The sequence below is a fragment of the Vespa mandarinia genome, chromosome 11, assembly GCF_050613455.1.
Source record: "Vespa mandarinia isolate Hongniang chromosome 11, ASM5061345v1, whole genome shotgun sequence".
NCBI lineage: Eukaryota > Metazoa > Arthropoda > Insecta > Hymenoptera > Vespidae > Vespa > Vespa mandarinia.
Genome location: NC_140820.1, coordinates 7,705,844 through 7,719,035, shown reverse-complemented (window position 1 = coordinate 7,719,035; position 13,192 = coordinate 7,705,844). Strand labels below are relative to the sequence as shown.

Sequence of the window (13,192 nt, the reverse complement as noted above, 5' to 3'; positions counted from 1 at the left end):
TAGTTGTTTCCGTTTTACCTTAGAGCATGAGTTTTTTCGTATTCTAGATCCTTTAAGTGAATCCAGCCATACTTTACTGCAGGGCAACACAAGCTTAAAGTCCCTATTAACGAAGTAAAGTCCCTGATTTGACAATATTTTGCTTTTTTATATTTTTTAACTAATTGCACAATGTTAGTTTTTTTTACTTCTGGAAGTTGGACCTCCATTCTAACTGAATTTAGTATAAAACCTACAAATTTTATCTCTATTTTTGGTAACAACTGGCTTTTAATTATAAAGTCTAGGCTTTCTAAAATTACGTAAGTCTGCCGTATATTATCAAGACATCTTCCGTTTCACCTATAAGTCATATATCGTTTAAGTATTTTACCAAGATGTAACCCTGTGCTCTCAGCCTTACAAAAACCGGTTTTAAAATTCTTTGAAAACGTAAGGTGCTATGTTAAACCTAAAAGACATACACGTAAACTCATAGAGTTTTCTGCCAAATCTATCGCAAGTATATCGTATCTCGTTTATCAATTAGAATTAAGTGGTATGTGTCTTTTAATCGAGTGTCACCATAAGACAATATTTCTTTATCAAGTCTCTAACCATTCTTATGTCTTTTATTTTGAAGTGTTCCGTCGTAATGAACTTATTAGATCTTTTAAATTTTAAATCAGACGCTGCTAGCTTCGGAATGAGAAAAATTTTAATATATTATTAATGGATTGAATATCTTGTAAAAGAAGAAGTATAACGTTAGAAACAAAAAGCAAGATTCTTGTATTAAATAAAAATTACGAGCTACGTATATAAATCATCGAATAATGTAAACCATTTGAATTAATTCAAATAAATATGTAACCGTATACGTAATAGATACAAACTGCGGAAGCACTTTCCTACTCAAATCAATGTTACGTCATTATTTACAATCTTACAGATAACGAGACATTATTTACTAGACAATCAATGTTGATGCATTCTTTTGGATTAAAATAATCTTTATTGAGGATGTTGCTTTTATCACGTTTAAAGAATTAAAAATCAACTGATAGCTTCAAATAATTAAAAATTTCGTTTAATTATTACTATTTATTATTATTTTATTTTTAATTTAGGTATTGAAAAAAATAAGATCATAAAGATATTGAATCACAATTAAGGTCATAAATCAAAATCATTTGGACGATAAGTTAGATCTTTCTCAATCAATCGCAGAGTTTGTTAGGAAAAGGAATTAATTTCTTCATAAGTAAAAATTATAAATTTCATATTAAACACTTTAATGTGAGTTAATATTCAGTTAATGTTAAATTCACACTTGTAATTATAGTAAGCTGTACATTCTATCATGCTATTTTCATCAAGCTCTATTGTACCTCGGATGCTTAAATAGATGATTGAGAATATTAAGCATAATGTAGATTATGCTCGTGAGTTCACTCGTCACGAACAAATTGTTAGACATCCACTTTATATTCCGTGTTAAGATATTTATTTGATATTTAAGTCAAAAAACTTATTTTTCATTCAAACTTTGTCTTGTATAATAATTTAATACGCCTGACAGTATGTTTCTTCTGTGAAAAGAAAGTATATGTGTAAATATATCAATGTCTTAAGACTAAGAAAAATATTTTTGACAAGACAAATGTAATTAATATTACAATAATTACATTAATAATATACACCATTGGATTATGACAAAATACGTATGTATTTATAGATTGTTAGATAAGATAGAATAGAAAATATATTTATCTATCGAATTGGAAATTTAAATTTATTAATAGAAAGTTATGCAACACATGTTAATAATTAAATTATACACTTATAAAATATACACTTATATACAATTATAAAACATATATATTATTGAGTTAATTATTTATAGATTTTAAGATAAGATAAATCAATAAGATTTTTTTATCGAATTAAAAATTGAAATGTATTCCTAGACAAAAAAAAAACAAAAATGATCGAGTAGCCTGTTATGAATCGATGGAATTAAAATTTGAAAATCTTACCAGGTGTTGACCTTCTAATAAAATCTAAATAACTAGTAACTCTTAAGTTAACACCAGGAGCTTCATCGGCACATGTTTTTCCATAATTGATAACTCCAAGAAGAAAAACACGATTGCTTCTTGGATTTTGCCATAAAATTGGACCACCACTGTCGAACTGTATGATTAAAACGTTTGAAGATTATTTTTTTTATTTAATAATCGATAAAAATCGATCAATCAAATTTACCTGACAAGCATCCTTTCCTATATCAAATGTACAAAGTTGCTTACATGTAGCCAGAAAGTGATACTTGATACATTCCTTCATTGAAATTACATGCAAATCGACTTTTCTTAAAACGTCAGACTTGATACCATAAAATTTCGTATGACCCCAACCTATGAAAATTATTTTATAATATTTATTATACAAAATAAAAATAAAGACTCGAAATACCAACCTACAGCTGTAACAACAGTGCCTGTAAAGTTTCGCCACGTGTAATAAAACGGAAGACAAGCTGGACCAATTCTCATGGAATATTCTAATCTCTTCTGCAATTTAATAACCGCTAAATCGTTCAATTTTGGCCTATAATTCGGATGTACGATTATATCATCGATAAGGTAAAGTCGAGTCGTCTTTGTATTATTAACTAAAGATTACATTAAACCAAAACAACAATAATTTCAATAATTTGATTTTAAACAAATTTGTTATTCAAAATTTTTATTTGTTCAAACGTACTTGTCCGTATATTATGTTCTCCAACAATAACTCCTAAAATATATAAACTCTTTTTATACAACGCAACGCAATGAGCCGCCGTTAATACATGTTGTGGAGTTATTATAGTTGCACCACAATAAAGAAAACGTGTATCAAGATGTACTATACCAGCCATCATAGGATATTCATTTACTCCTGTTTCAACACCGCCTACGATTCTCGACTGTAAACAAACATTTGAAATATCATTAATAGATCATTAAATAAATCATCGATGAATTGTGTTCTAATTATGTTTACCTACCGGATTCTTCCAACCACATCTACATTTCTCTTTGACTACTCTGAGAATACATCGAAATTTACCTCCATAAGTATTGTATCTCGAATGGAATTTTATAGTCATTTTCGATGCTATCGATTCCACTGTGAACGAATTTAATCCACAGAAAACGTACTCGATGTCATCGTCGACTTTGACTTTCATAAAATCCAATGAACAATTTGAACTCTATTGATGATGGAATTTATTTATTATTTTGTCTAATTTTCACGTTTTAGTAAAGTCCAATAAATCATTGACTTATTTTTGTTCAACTTTTGCATACAATCCGAACTGAATTTATTTTATTAACAAGGTGTTGATCGATTTATCCCAGAAATTACACATAACAAACTTATTTAATAATAGTAATAACAATATTAATAATAAAGTGAGATCTTACTGGAGGAATATCGAAAATTGTACAATTCAATTTAATTCGACCACTGCTCCTAGCACGCCACCAACAATTATGCTCTCCCATGTAATAATTTGGATAATCAGGATTATACACATAATAATTAACATTTGGTTTTAATTCTTGGTTGTAGTCACAATTGAAATCGACAGTATTCTTGGATTCTATGATCTTTAATAGCATGCAAAGTATTGAAAAAAAATTACCTGTAAACAAAATTATTAGAAATTAATAGAGGAAAATAGAGAAAAAATTAGTACAAAAGTTTGAGTTTTGGAAATACCTAGCTTCATAACGATGATGGTCTTAAAGAAAAAGAAGACTTGGGTACTATCAATGGAGATATAATACTAAAACGATATCTGTGACGTTCCTTCCTATTTCGTTGCTTTTTATATTCTAACTTGAAGTAAACGTTACACGAAAAGCTATAATTTCGCAGACAGTGCTATCACAATTACCTTCATTTTCGTACTTACAATTCATTCTCGTGAATAAATGTAAATTTACGGCAATAGTGGTAAATATTATTGCAATTGTATATATTTACTATTTTTTTTGACATACATACATTTACATATATATTTTCATCGTCGCGTAAATGTTCAATAACAACTTACTCGCATTGACTTTTTATCTTATTATGCATTTTTATTTACATTTGTATAGTCAATAATTCATATCAATTTCGTGCACGTCTTATCTTTATTACTTCTTTTCGTTTTATTTTTGCAAAAATAAATTATTAGTATCTATTATTATTACTATTATTTTTGTGTTGAAGACACACTATTATGGTTAGATTCTTGTTAATGCTCCAGAGACCTTAGTCCGACTGATGCATGATTTACTGCAGGAATGTTCTGACTGTGTGGCGGATGTCAATAATAACTGCCTTCTGCATTTTTGATATTACGTTTGATTCCAAGTGTAATGAAGTAAGATCATCTTTAAAAATCTTTGGTATGATGCCAATACTTGACAATATGACTAGAACTATTCGGACAATGTTTAAATTCCACATTGTTTTTATCTCTACAACTAATTCCGAGTATTTTGATATTTTTTCATGATGAATTCTAATCATATTACGGCTGAGAAATACAGCTATTCAATTAGGATGGCTACTATTGTTATGTCTGGCCTGTTGTGTTCTCTGGTATGGCCGGTGTGTATTTTTTTATCATATTATATTTTAATGTTTTCTGTTTCAATTACAGGTTCAGAAGCATATGAATAATAACGCGGTTGTTGATCTTGCTATTGACTTGAGACTTGGTGATGTCTCAAAGAATGATTAAGAAAGAGATGACAAAGAATGTTTATAATAGTTGGACTTATTTTATATATAGGCAGAATTTCTAGAAACCATGAGTGAGGAAAGGAATTAAAACATTTTTGATAATTTATATAGCAAGCATAGAGATTTCTGGAGATTTTAGTTGCTTAATCTAGTACTACTTGATCAATAGTTAATTATTTTTTACACACTTTTGCTGACACACTCTTTTTGCTTTTCTGCCATGATATTGTTTGTTGCTAGGTGTTCATATATGACGTTGGAGATGCATGCTGTAACTATTTTATTGATAGTATTTAAACAGGTTATTGGTCTGCCTTTTGATGGATCACCATTGAATGTCATCGACTTCAGTAGTAAGTAATTTCCTGGATTAAGGAAACTGGGAATAAATCAGAATATTTGAGGCATTCGAAGAATAGTTCTACTATTTTTCCGTGTATATAGTAAGTCGCTTGTACCAGAAATTGTATACTCTGTCTGGTCCAGGGACTTTCCAATTATGCTTCTTTCAGTTGAATGTTGCTAATCTAATCGATTGAGTCCCATTACTGGCAGGCTCATATGTCTTTGTATTTTTTGTTCTATCCATCTTGAATTGTTATGTTTTTCATCAGCAGATCAAAGTAAAGACCAATACTCATCAACTCGTTCTATGGGAAAAAGATCATTAGGACCATTATTATTTCTGGGTTTTGTTTGAAATTTCTGTAGAATTTTTTCTCGTTATTTTTAAAAGTTCTGTTCCTAACTTTTCTTTGCTTTAATGTCAGATATTTCTTCCTCTTCTGAACTTGTATTGCTAATTTTTATTGCAGGGTATTATTTGGTAGCTCTTCATTTCTTTCATATCGTGAGTGGATATTATGGTTCAGATAAATTTAACTTTGTGTTTATGTCTTTTGGATAGATAATTCGTTTTTAAATAATTTTTAACTAGTTCTTAAGTCTGCTGTTTTCAATCCGCTTTAACACTAAACCTATTGACATTTCATGTATACCTAATCCTACCATGAGCGATCAAATGACCGTTTCAAAATTTAATATAGATAGAGATTTTAGCCAATTGGATAGTAAACAAAATATTTGTTTTCAATTTAGAAAAGTTTATTTACATTTATGCATTTTCAGCACATTTTTTACAAATTACAATATATTGTATTGCACATTTTCCACATACGTATCTTTTACATTTTATACAAATTTTGTTATTCTTATTGACTTTACAATATCTTATTTCCGTCCAGATGATATTTCATATCTATATAGCATATTTATAACTGTATTTGTTATTGTTTCTGATGAATATTCTTTGCTTAGGTGTCTCTCCTTCTGATATTCGGTCCCAAGCTCTTCTGTCAATTGAAATAAAAATTCTTGCCTCGATATTTCTTTACCCGTCGTTTCTTTGTATAAAATCCAAGCATATATCCCGGCTAAATATAAGATATTGAAAAATACCTGTAAAGGCTTTGACATTTAGATTTTATACAATATTTTCTGACCATTTGAACAGTTACATCTACACCGAATTTTGTGCTATTGTAAAATCTAATTGTCTCTGGAATACGAGTGTCACTTTTTTCAATTTCAACGGATAAATGCATTGAACTATCAATACTTTTTTATTGGGTTTAGCTTTGTAAATTGTAAGAATAAAATCATTCAATTTGTATAATATTGTTGAGAAGCATGTCATACTAACCTTTGCCTGTCTCGCTAATTTTGGTAGCTCCATTTCATTTCTACGAATAGTTCCAACAAGCGTAATTTTTTTTGCTTGAAATTTACTCGCTAATGACAAGCTTGTAAAGAAATTGTTAGTTGTTATAATTCTCTCATGACCTGTATATGGTTCTGCTAATCTAAAAGTTACAAACTTCCCAAGTAGAACCGATGATTCTCTCCCTTCCTCTTTTCCCAAATATGGAAAGCCGTTTATTATATACTTACTACCTATGTCGGAAACCAACCAGATTTATTGGGCACATATTAAGTAAATCTACAACGTGCTTTTGTTAGAAACTATTGTTCATCTGTAGAAAAATATGCTCTTAGTTTATAACAGTTTTGACTGTTTTCAACAAATTTGTACCGAACTTCAGAGATCAAAACGAACTTATCGTTTTGTAAACGTTGACTTCATTAATTTTTGTTGTCAAACTGAATAAATCTCATGATTTCTGTAAAGTCATTTAGGCTCATAGTTATCAAGAAAAATGACGGACCCCATTTCTTGTTCTATAAATGTGATTAATCCATATTTTTATCTCATATGCGCCACGCGCAAATAGAAGTCCAATAAATGCATATAATTTTGCAATAGATAAATTCCATTTCGTTTTTAACACTCGAATTGCCTCTAATTCCATATATTTTCTTACATGTTTAATCATGTTATGATCAATAATTAAGGAAAATGTCGACTCAACTCTACCCTTTATAATATTTCGTTTAGCGTATCTTGCCGATCCTGATATTTCTTTGAAAATATTATAAATCGGTGTTCTTCCACGATTAAACCCTTTTTTTATTTTTTGCCGAACAGTTCCGTCCGTAGCAATTCCAATCTCTTCTTCATTCTCACTTTCGGAACTAACTATAAATCTCTTTCTCTTTTGTCCTCTTCTTATATTCAAAATATTCTCTTCGTCCGTATCGCTGTCAAATAAATCATAATTATTTTCCTCTGTATTATTATCAATATCGGAAACTTCTTGGTTATTTTCCGAACAATCCTCGTCGATATTATTTATTTTGCCTAATAAATTGATATTCCTCAAATGTCTTGACATTTTTGGGGATGAATATACAAATGATAAAGTAAAAACTAAAATATAAAATATAAATCAAACGGAGCAAAAAGATGGAGAATATAAAAAAAATTCAAATGTAAACATACCACAAAATATTGTTGGCTCTGTTCACTTTGTTGAAACTAGCACTTATAACACATAATAATCTCTATTATATACTCTGTGAAATTTTGATGTTCTCTATTCGCTAGACCATATTGTCGTATAAAAAAAGCTAGGCATTTGTTCCAATCGCGTGTTTGTTTCCACTATAATTCCACAATTACATTGTGCTTTTGAGAAAACGTAGTTCTCCTGATTATCTTCATCATGGATACTATTGATTTGTTTTCTTGCTGAGTGTCTTCGGCGATAATAATTTAGTGGAAAATTATTGTGGTCTTGGATTAGACCATTTTTATCACAATAAATGAATAGTTCCGATGGAATGTAGCCTGAATTTAATTTACTCAGAATTGAATCTTCTTCTTGTGAAATAAGGTCTGTAATTAAGCTATTGTTTATACGATCAATGTTACTAAAATATTTTCTGGTTATTTTGAGAGAAAAACAATCAATTCTATTGATGTTGGTATTGTAAATGGTCTCGTTTTTTATTCTCTTTTTATAATCTGATTAAGCGGTTCTGTGCGTTCTTAGACATGATCTCAAGCAAGATCTTTCAAATCTTCTTATTTTTTCCATTATAGTTGGACCTATATTCCATAATGTAGGAGCTGCATAAGTTAAAATAGGTCTCACCAGTAGTCCATAGCATATTATGTTGGCTTTAGTAGCAAGATTTTTATTGTAAAAAATTCTCAAATTCAGCTTGAAAACTTTTTTTGCTTTATCTAATTGAATCGAGTAATGTTTATTCATTCTTAACAGATGATCTAGATGAACTCCCAAATATTTCACGACGCGTTTCTTTAGTATCTCAGTTAATTCGTTGGTGTGGATATCAATAGCTGTTAATTTTAAACTATCTATTTTTTTAACTGCAGAGTATTTGATTTGATTTGTCTTCTGAAAAAAATTAATTTTCTTTTACTTGGGTTGATTTTTAAATTCCAGTTTTTGTAATAACTATTTATATCGTTGATAACTGCCTGTAATGTGTATCTGATTTTATCTACATCCTTGTCTGCTTTATAAATTATTAAATCGTCTGTATAAGCGATTAAGTGTCATTTATCCGAGTTGTTCATGCCAAACTTGTTGATTAGTTCACTGTTGAATATGTTGAATATGTTGGATTGATGATGTGACGGTTCCTTGCTGTAACCCCTCTGTTATTTTGAAGGGCTTCGATGAGAAATTGGTGCCGTCCCACGTGCGAAATATCTTCCCCTCAATCATGTTAGCAATCAGTAGAATTAAACCCATAGGAAATTTATAGTCGTCTAGCTTATGTATAAGTCTGTTTTTCCATATAGAGTTGAACGCTTTTTCTAAGTCTAATAGTACAGCACCAATAGCGTATTCATTATGTAAATAGTTATTCAGATCGGAAGTTAGTTCGTGTATAGCATGCGTAGTGGATAAATTAGATTTAAATCCAAATTTATTATTCGGAATGATGTTATGAGTATTAACAGGTTAAATGCCACGGGGGTCACCGGTGACCGACACTTAACTTGGCTGTGATGCCATGGGGGCCATCGGTAACCGGTGTACCCAGATTGAAAAAAAAATAAAAAATTTAGACAAATGACAATACTTATAATTTTTTATTATTATCATAGTTGATGTAGTGATGTGAAAAAATGAATGCAGTATAAAACATCTGAAAATAGTTTTATTTATACATGTAATATAGTTTTATTATGCGCGCACGTTACGATGTATCGTATTGAAACATTCTAAACAAAGAAAGAGTGAACCATCACAGTCTTTATAATATGTCACGACTTTTTTACTACAGTTTTTTGCAATTATTCTTCCTAGCTTCCTTGAATTTTTTTGGTAACAAATTTTACAAAATCTTCGCACCATTCGAGCTTTTCCCGGCATTGCTTTTAATTCATGTCGTGGTCTTCTTAGCAAGCTTTCACGTGGAGAAATGGAAACTTCAGCATCATTATCACGACATTTTGTTAAATACAATGCAACTTTCATTCTGAAGTCGGAAATTTGAATATCTTTACTTGTTACCTGTTTGAATAATATCATTGAATTTATCATACATGTATTCAATAACAGTTCTATTGCTAATTTTCTATACCACTTTAAAGTTTTGCGTAGTGGTGAATTATAATTAAGCTATCATTTGGTCTGATAAATCGCCTAATGATTTTCCTAGATTATATTCCACAACCATTTTTGGTTTTTCACACAAATAAAATTTCTTATGTACAGTAGTCATTTCTGCCGAATATTTCGTTGAAAACATCAATACGTCTCTCTTGTCTTTCCATTTTAAAATTGTTATTCTGAATTTATTTTCGCGAGCAATGAGTTTTCCACGTTTTAATTTTTTGGATACTACTTCTACTGAATTTCCACGTCGATTTTTCCATAATGTACCCATTAAATGTGTATTCTTTGCTATTAACTTTTCTGCCAGATCAACACTCGTATACCAGTTGTCTATGCAGACAGTATGCCCTTTACCCAATATATCTTTGCAAAGAGACATTACAATCTCGGACGATACGGTTCCTGCTGTTTTATCTCTATTTTTTTCTTTTCCCGAGTATACTTGAAAAGAATAAATATATCCTGCACCACAACATAATCTAAAAACTTTAATTCCATATCAATGCGGTTTCAGTTTCAAATATTGTCGAAATATTATGCGGCCTTGGAAGGGAACCAATGATTCGTCTATGCATAATATTTCATCTGGATTGTAGTATTCTTTAAAATTTCTGTTTAATATGTCGATAATGTAAATAATTTTGGATAATCTATTACTAGAATCGTTTTCTTCATTGTTACTAAAATGAATGAACCATAAAAGTAATTCAAATCGATTTCTTGGCATCACTGTACTTGGGAATATCTGGTAATATTTTTCATTTCTACTCCAATAAAGGTGAATTTTGGGTAATTGCACTAATCTCATCCATATAATTAAGCCAAAAAATCTTTTTATTTCATTTGGATTTGTTTCAATCCATCTATCAAGATGACGTGATCGCTGTTCTGATACTATTTTCGCAGCATATTTATTTGTTTGGTTTGCAATTATTTCAAATATTTCATTCGAAACAAAAAAACAATAAAAACTATGCGGTTCAGTAAATTAAAAAATTTTAGAATAATGTGTATTTATCCCCAATGAATTAGAAAATATAATCTTTGGTTAATTACACGAAGGTATATGCGAATTTATATCACGTACCTCTTCTTGTGTATTATTTTCGTCATTATTACCGTCATCTTCAAATTCGCTTTCACTATATGATTCAATTCGACGGCGACGTACTGAATATGATATTATCAAATCAGACAAACTGCTCGAGGAACTTTCCTCACTATCTGACAACACTTGGCATCGTTTGGAAGGATTTGGTAAAAATATATCATCAGTTGAATTGCTTGACGCAGAATCTTCATTTGAAATCATAACTTTATGGGCTAACTAAAAAATTAAATAGGAGATACGAAATACAAAAATTTTTGTAGTATATAAATAATAGAGTATATAAGTATATAAGTATATAATAGAGGTTCTTACCTGATTGTTTAACACTCCAGTAATAATAAAATCGTGACATTATTACTCAACAACGCGAAGAAGCAATATGAGATAATTGACGATCGCGCGAAATCGTACTCCAGCGTCACAGGGATCACCAGTGATCCCCGCCGCAATTAACATGCCAAACATGTTTATACGCTGTAACTTATCTATTGCAGATAATATTTCAACATTATATGTATCGCTAAATAGAAAATTCATCGTGATGCCACGGACAATCCTGGTAAAATTGGCGTGGCATTCAATCTGTTAAGAATCATATATCACCATTAGAAATATTTACCCTTGGAAACCTATTGGATATTAGCTAACAAAGCGCATAGATAAAAAACACATGGCCACCTTTGTTTGGGTTTAGACATTCTTAGTAAAGTATCTAGGTTTCAATAATATGTCAAGCCGGCCAATAAATAAATAGTGAAAGTAGACACCTAGGCGTGACAAGCCAAGGATTGTCTGGCGCCTAGCTTTGAAATATCCATTGACACCCTCTAATCTATATGATCACTAGAACAAAGGGGGCATATTGGGGGAGGATATAACTATCCCCAGTCAATGGGCATTTATTCTTTCCCTTTCCATGCTCAGATCATACTTCAACTCCGCCCTTTTTATTCCGTTTCCTAATCTCACTACAGTCTTCGTGGATAGTTTTAAAGACACTAAAAATTCAGTCAAATTACATCTTTCAGACTCACGACATCTAAGCTCTCAAGTCTTATTATACATCACTCCTTCAGAAACAGTCAACGACTAACTACTACACATCATTATACGAAACACATAAACAATTGTAACTTATTTTATCAAATATACGGTGATAACTTCAACGCACGCAAAGGCTGAGCGCGTTTCGACAAATTTCGGGTGGGCCGTCAGTTGTTTGTTTCGACCAAATACCCTGGCTTTTTTCGACACAAAATCTGAAGAGCGCGAAAGTGGCTTGTGGTCCGCAAATGGTTAAATTACAGTAGTAAAAATACAAAAAAGAATATTGATGGTTATAACCAGAATTTACATCATATTTACCTTTTCTCCAAATCCCTCTTTTCTTCCTTTCATCGCCATCTCTACTTCCTCTTATTTTCCTTTCCTGTCTGCTTGGGCGGATACAGCAAAAGCTATATAGATCTTCCTATATATAAATACGAATATCGAAACCGTAATGTAAATCCAAGCAATTAGTCTAAGCCTAAATATTAGAAATTGATAGTCCAATTTTTCTTTCGCCTTTTTTCTATATACTATAATATTCTAGGCTATGATTGCACTTAATGATTTGCGCTTAACGAATTCCACTTAAAACTATAGGAGTTAACATATAGACTTAACACATTGCACACCGGCTAAATATCAGCCACTAAAAGTCTGAATACCGGCCTCATTTGCTTGTTTCTGAAAAATGAGTAGCTAAGTAAAGTAAACGATGGCAAATGCATACGCATTGATATGTAAGACAAGCATATATACAGGCAAAAAATCCGGCGATCAAGCGATGAATTAAAAATCCCGTATTATCGCGGAGCCGGCGCGCAATGTGTTAAGTGCAATTGTTAGACCGAATATTAAGATAGACTAGAAGAGCTCACGCGGAGCCATTAGTTGTGAGGTTTATGGTTTCGTCCTTTGTTATTCTGTTTTTTTTACATTGTTTTAAAAATTAATTATATTTATTTTCTAGTTGTATGTTCTATTTAAAGAGTCAAATAAACGTATATTTTAGAAGAAAAAATACAAATTAAGCGCCGTATCACAAGACGCCAGTTTTTTTTTAATATTTTTTCATTATTTTTCAGTACTATTATTATTACCAAGAAAAATATTATAATAATATGCAGAAAACCTCTATATTTGAATTCTTGTTTTTTTTAGTTTTGTTTTTTTAGATTTGAACTTTGTATATATGTGTTGTGTGCGG

General features: G+C 30.6%; 2 protein-coding genes and 1 pseudogene across 2 annotated transcripts; all 3 read right to left on the bottom strand.

Annotated features, from left to right (window-relative positions):
- Window positions 1–1,231: 1,231 nt before the first annotated feature.
- LOC118449143 (venom serine protease-like) lies at window positions 1,232–3,873 on the bottom strand. The gene is made up of 8 exons (XM_035883368.2): window positions 3,754–3,873; window positions 3,456–3,676; window positions 3,035–3,241; window positions 2,749–2,953; window positions 2,462–2,656; window positions 2,248–2,399; window positions 2,019–2,175; window positions 1,232–1,571 (listed from the first exon to the last, which is right to left on the bottom strand). Exons 1-8 carry the CDS (start codon window positions 3,761–3,763, stop codon window positions 1,546–1,548), a joined length of 1,173 nt encoding a protein of 390 aa, XP_035739261.2. The 5' UTR covers window positions 3,764–3,873; the 3' UTR covers window positions 1,232–1,545.
- Window positions 3,874–5,887: 2,014 nt separating this feature from the next.
- Window positions 5,888–6,469, bottom strand: LOC118449136 (uncharacterized; annotated as a pseudogene).
- Window positions 6,470–6,873: 404 nt separating this feature from the next.
- Window positions 6,874–7,565, bottom strand: LOC118449144 (uncharacterized). Its single transcript, XM_035883369.2, has one exon. It carries the CDS (start codon window positions 7,563–7,565, stop codon window positions 6,981–6,983), a length of 585 nt encoding a protein of 194 aa, XP_035739262.1. The 3' UTR covers window positions 6,874–6,980.
- Between the last annotated feature and the right edge of the window lie 5,627 nt (window positions 7,566–13,192).

Coding starts and splice junctions, on each gene's coding strand:
- LOC118449144 (XM_035883369.2), bottom strand. CDS start 7,565: ATGTCAAGACATTTGAGGAATATCAATTTATTAGGCAAAATAAATAAT.
- LOC118449143 (XM_035883368.2), bottom strand. Junction 2,400..2,461: donor CACTGTTGTTACAGCTGTAG/GTTGGTATTTCG, acceptor TAATTTTCATAG/GTTGGGGTCATACGAAATTT. Junction 2,176..2,247: donor TAGGAAAGGATGCTTGTCAG/GTAAATTTGATT, acceptor TTAATCATACAG/TTCGACAGTGGTGGTCCAAT.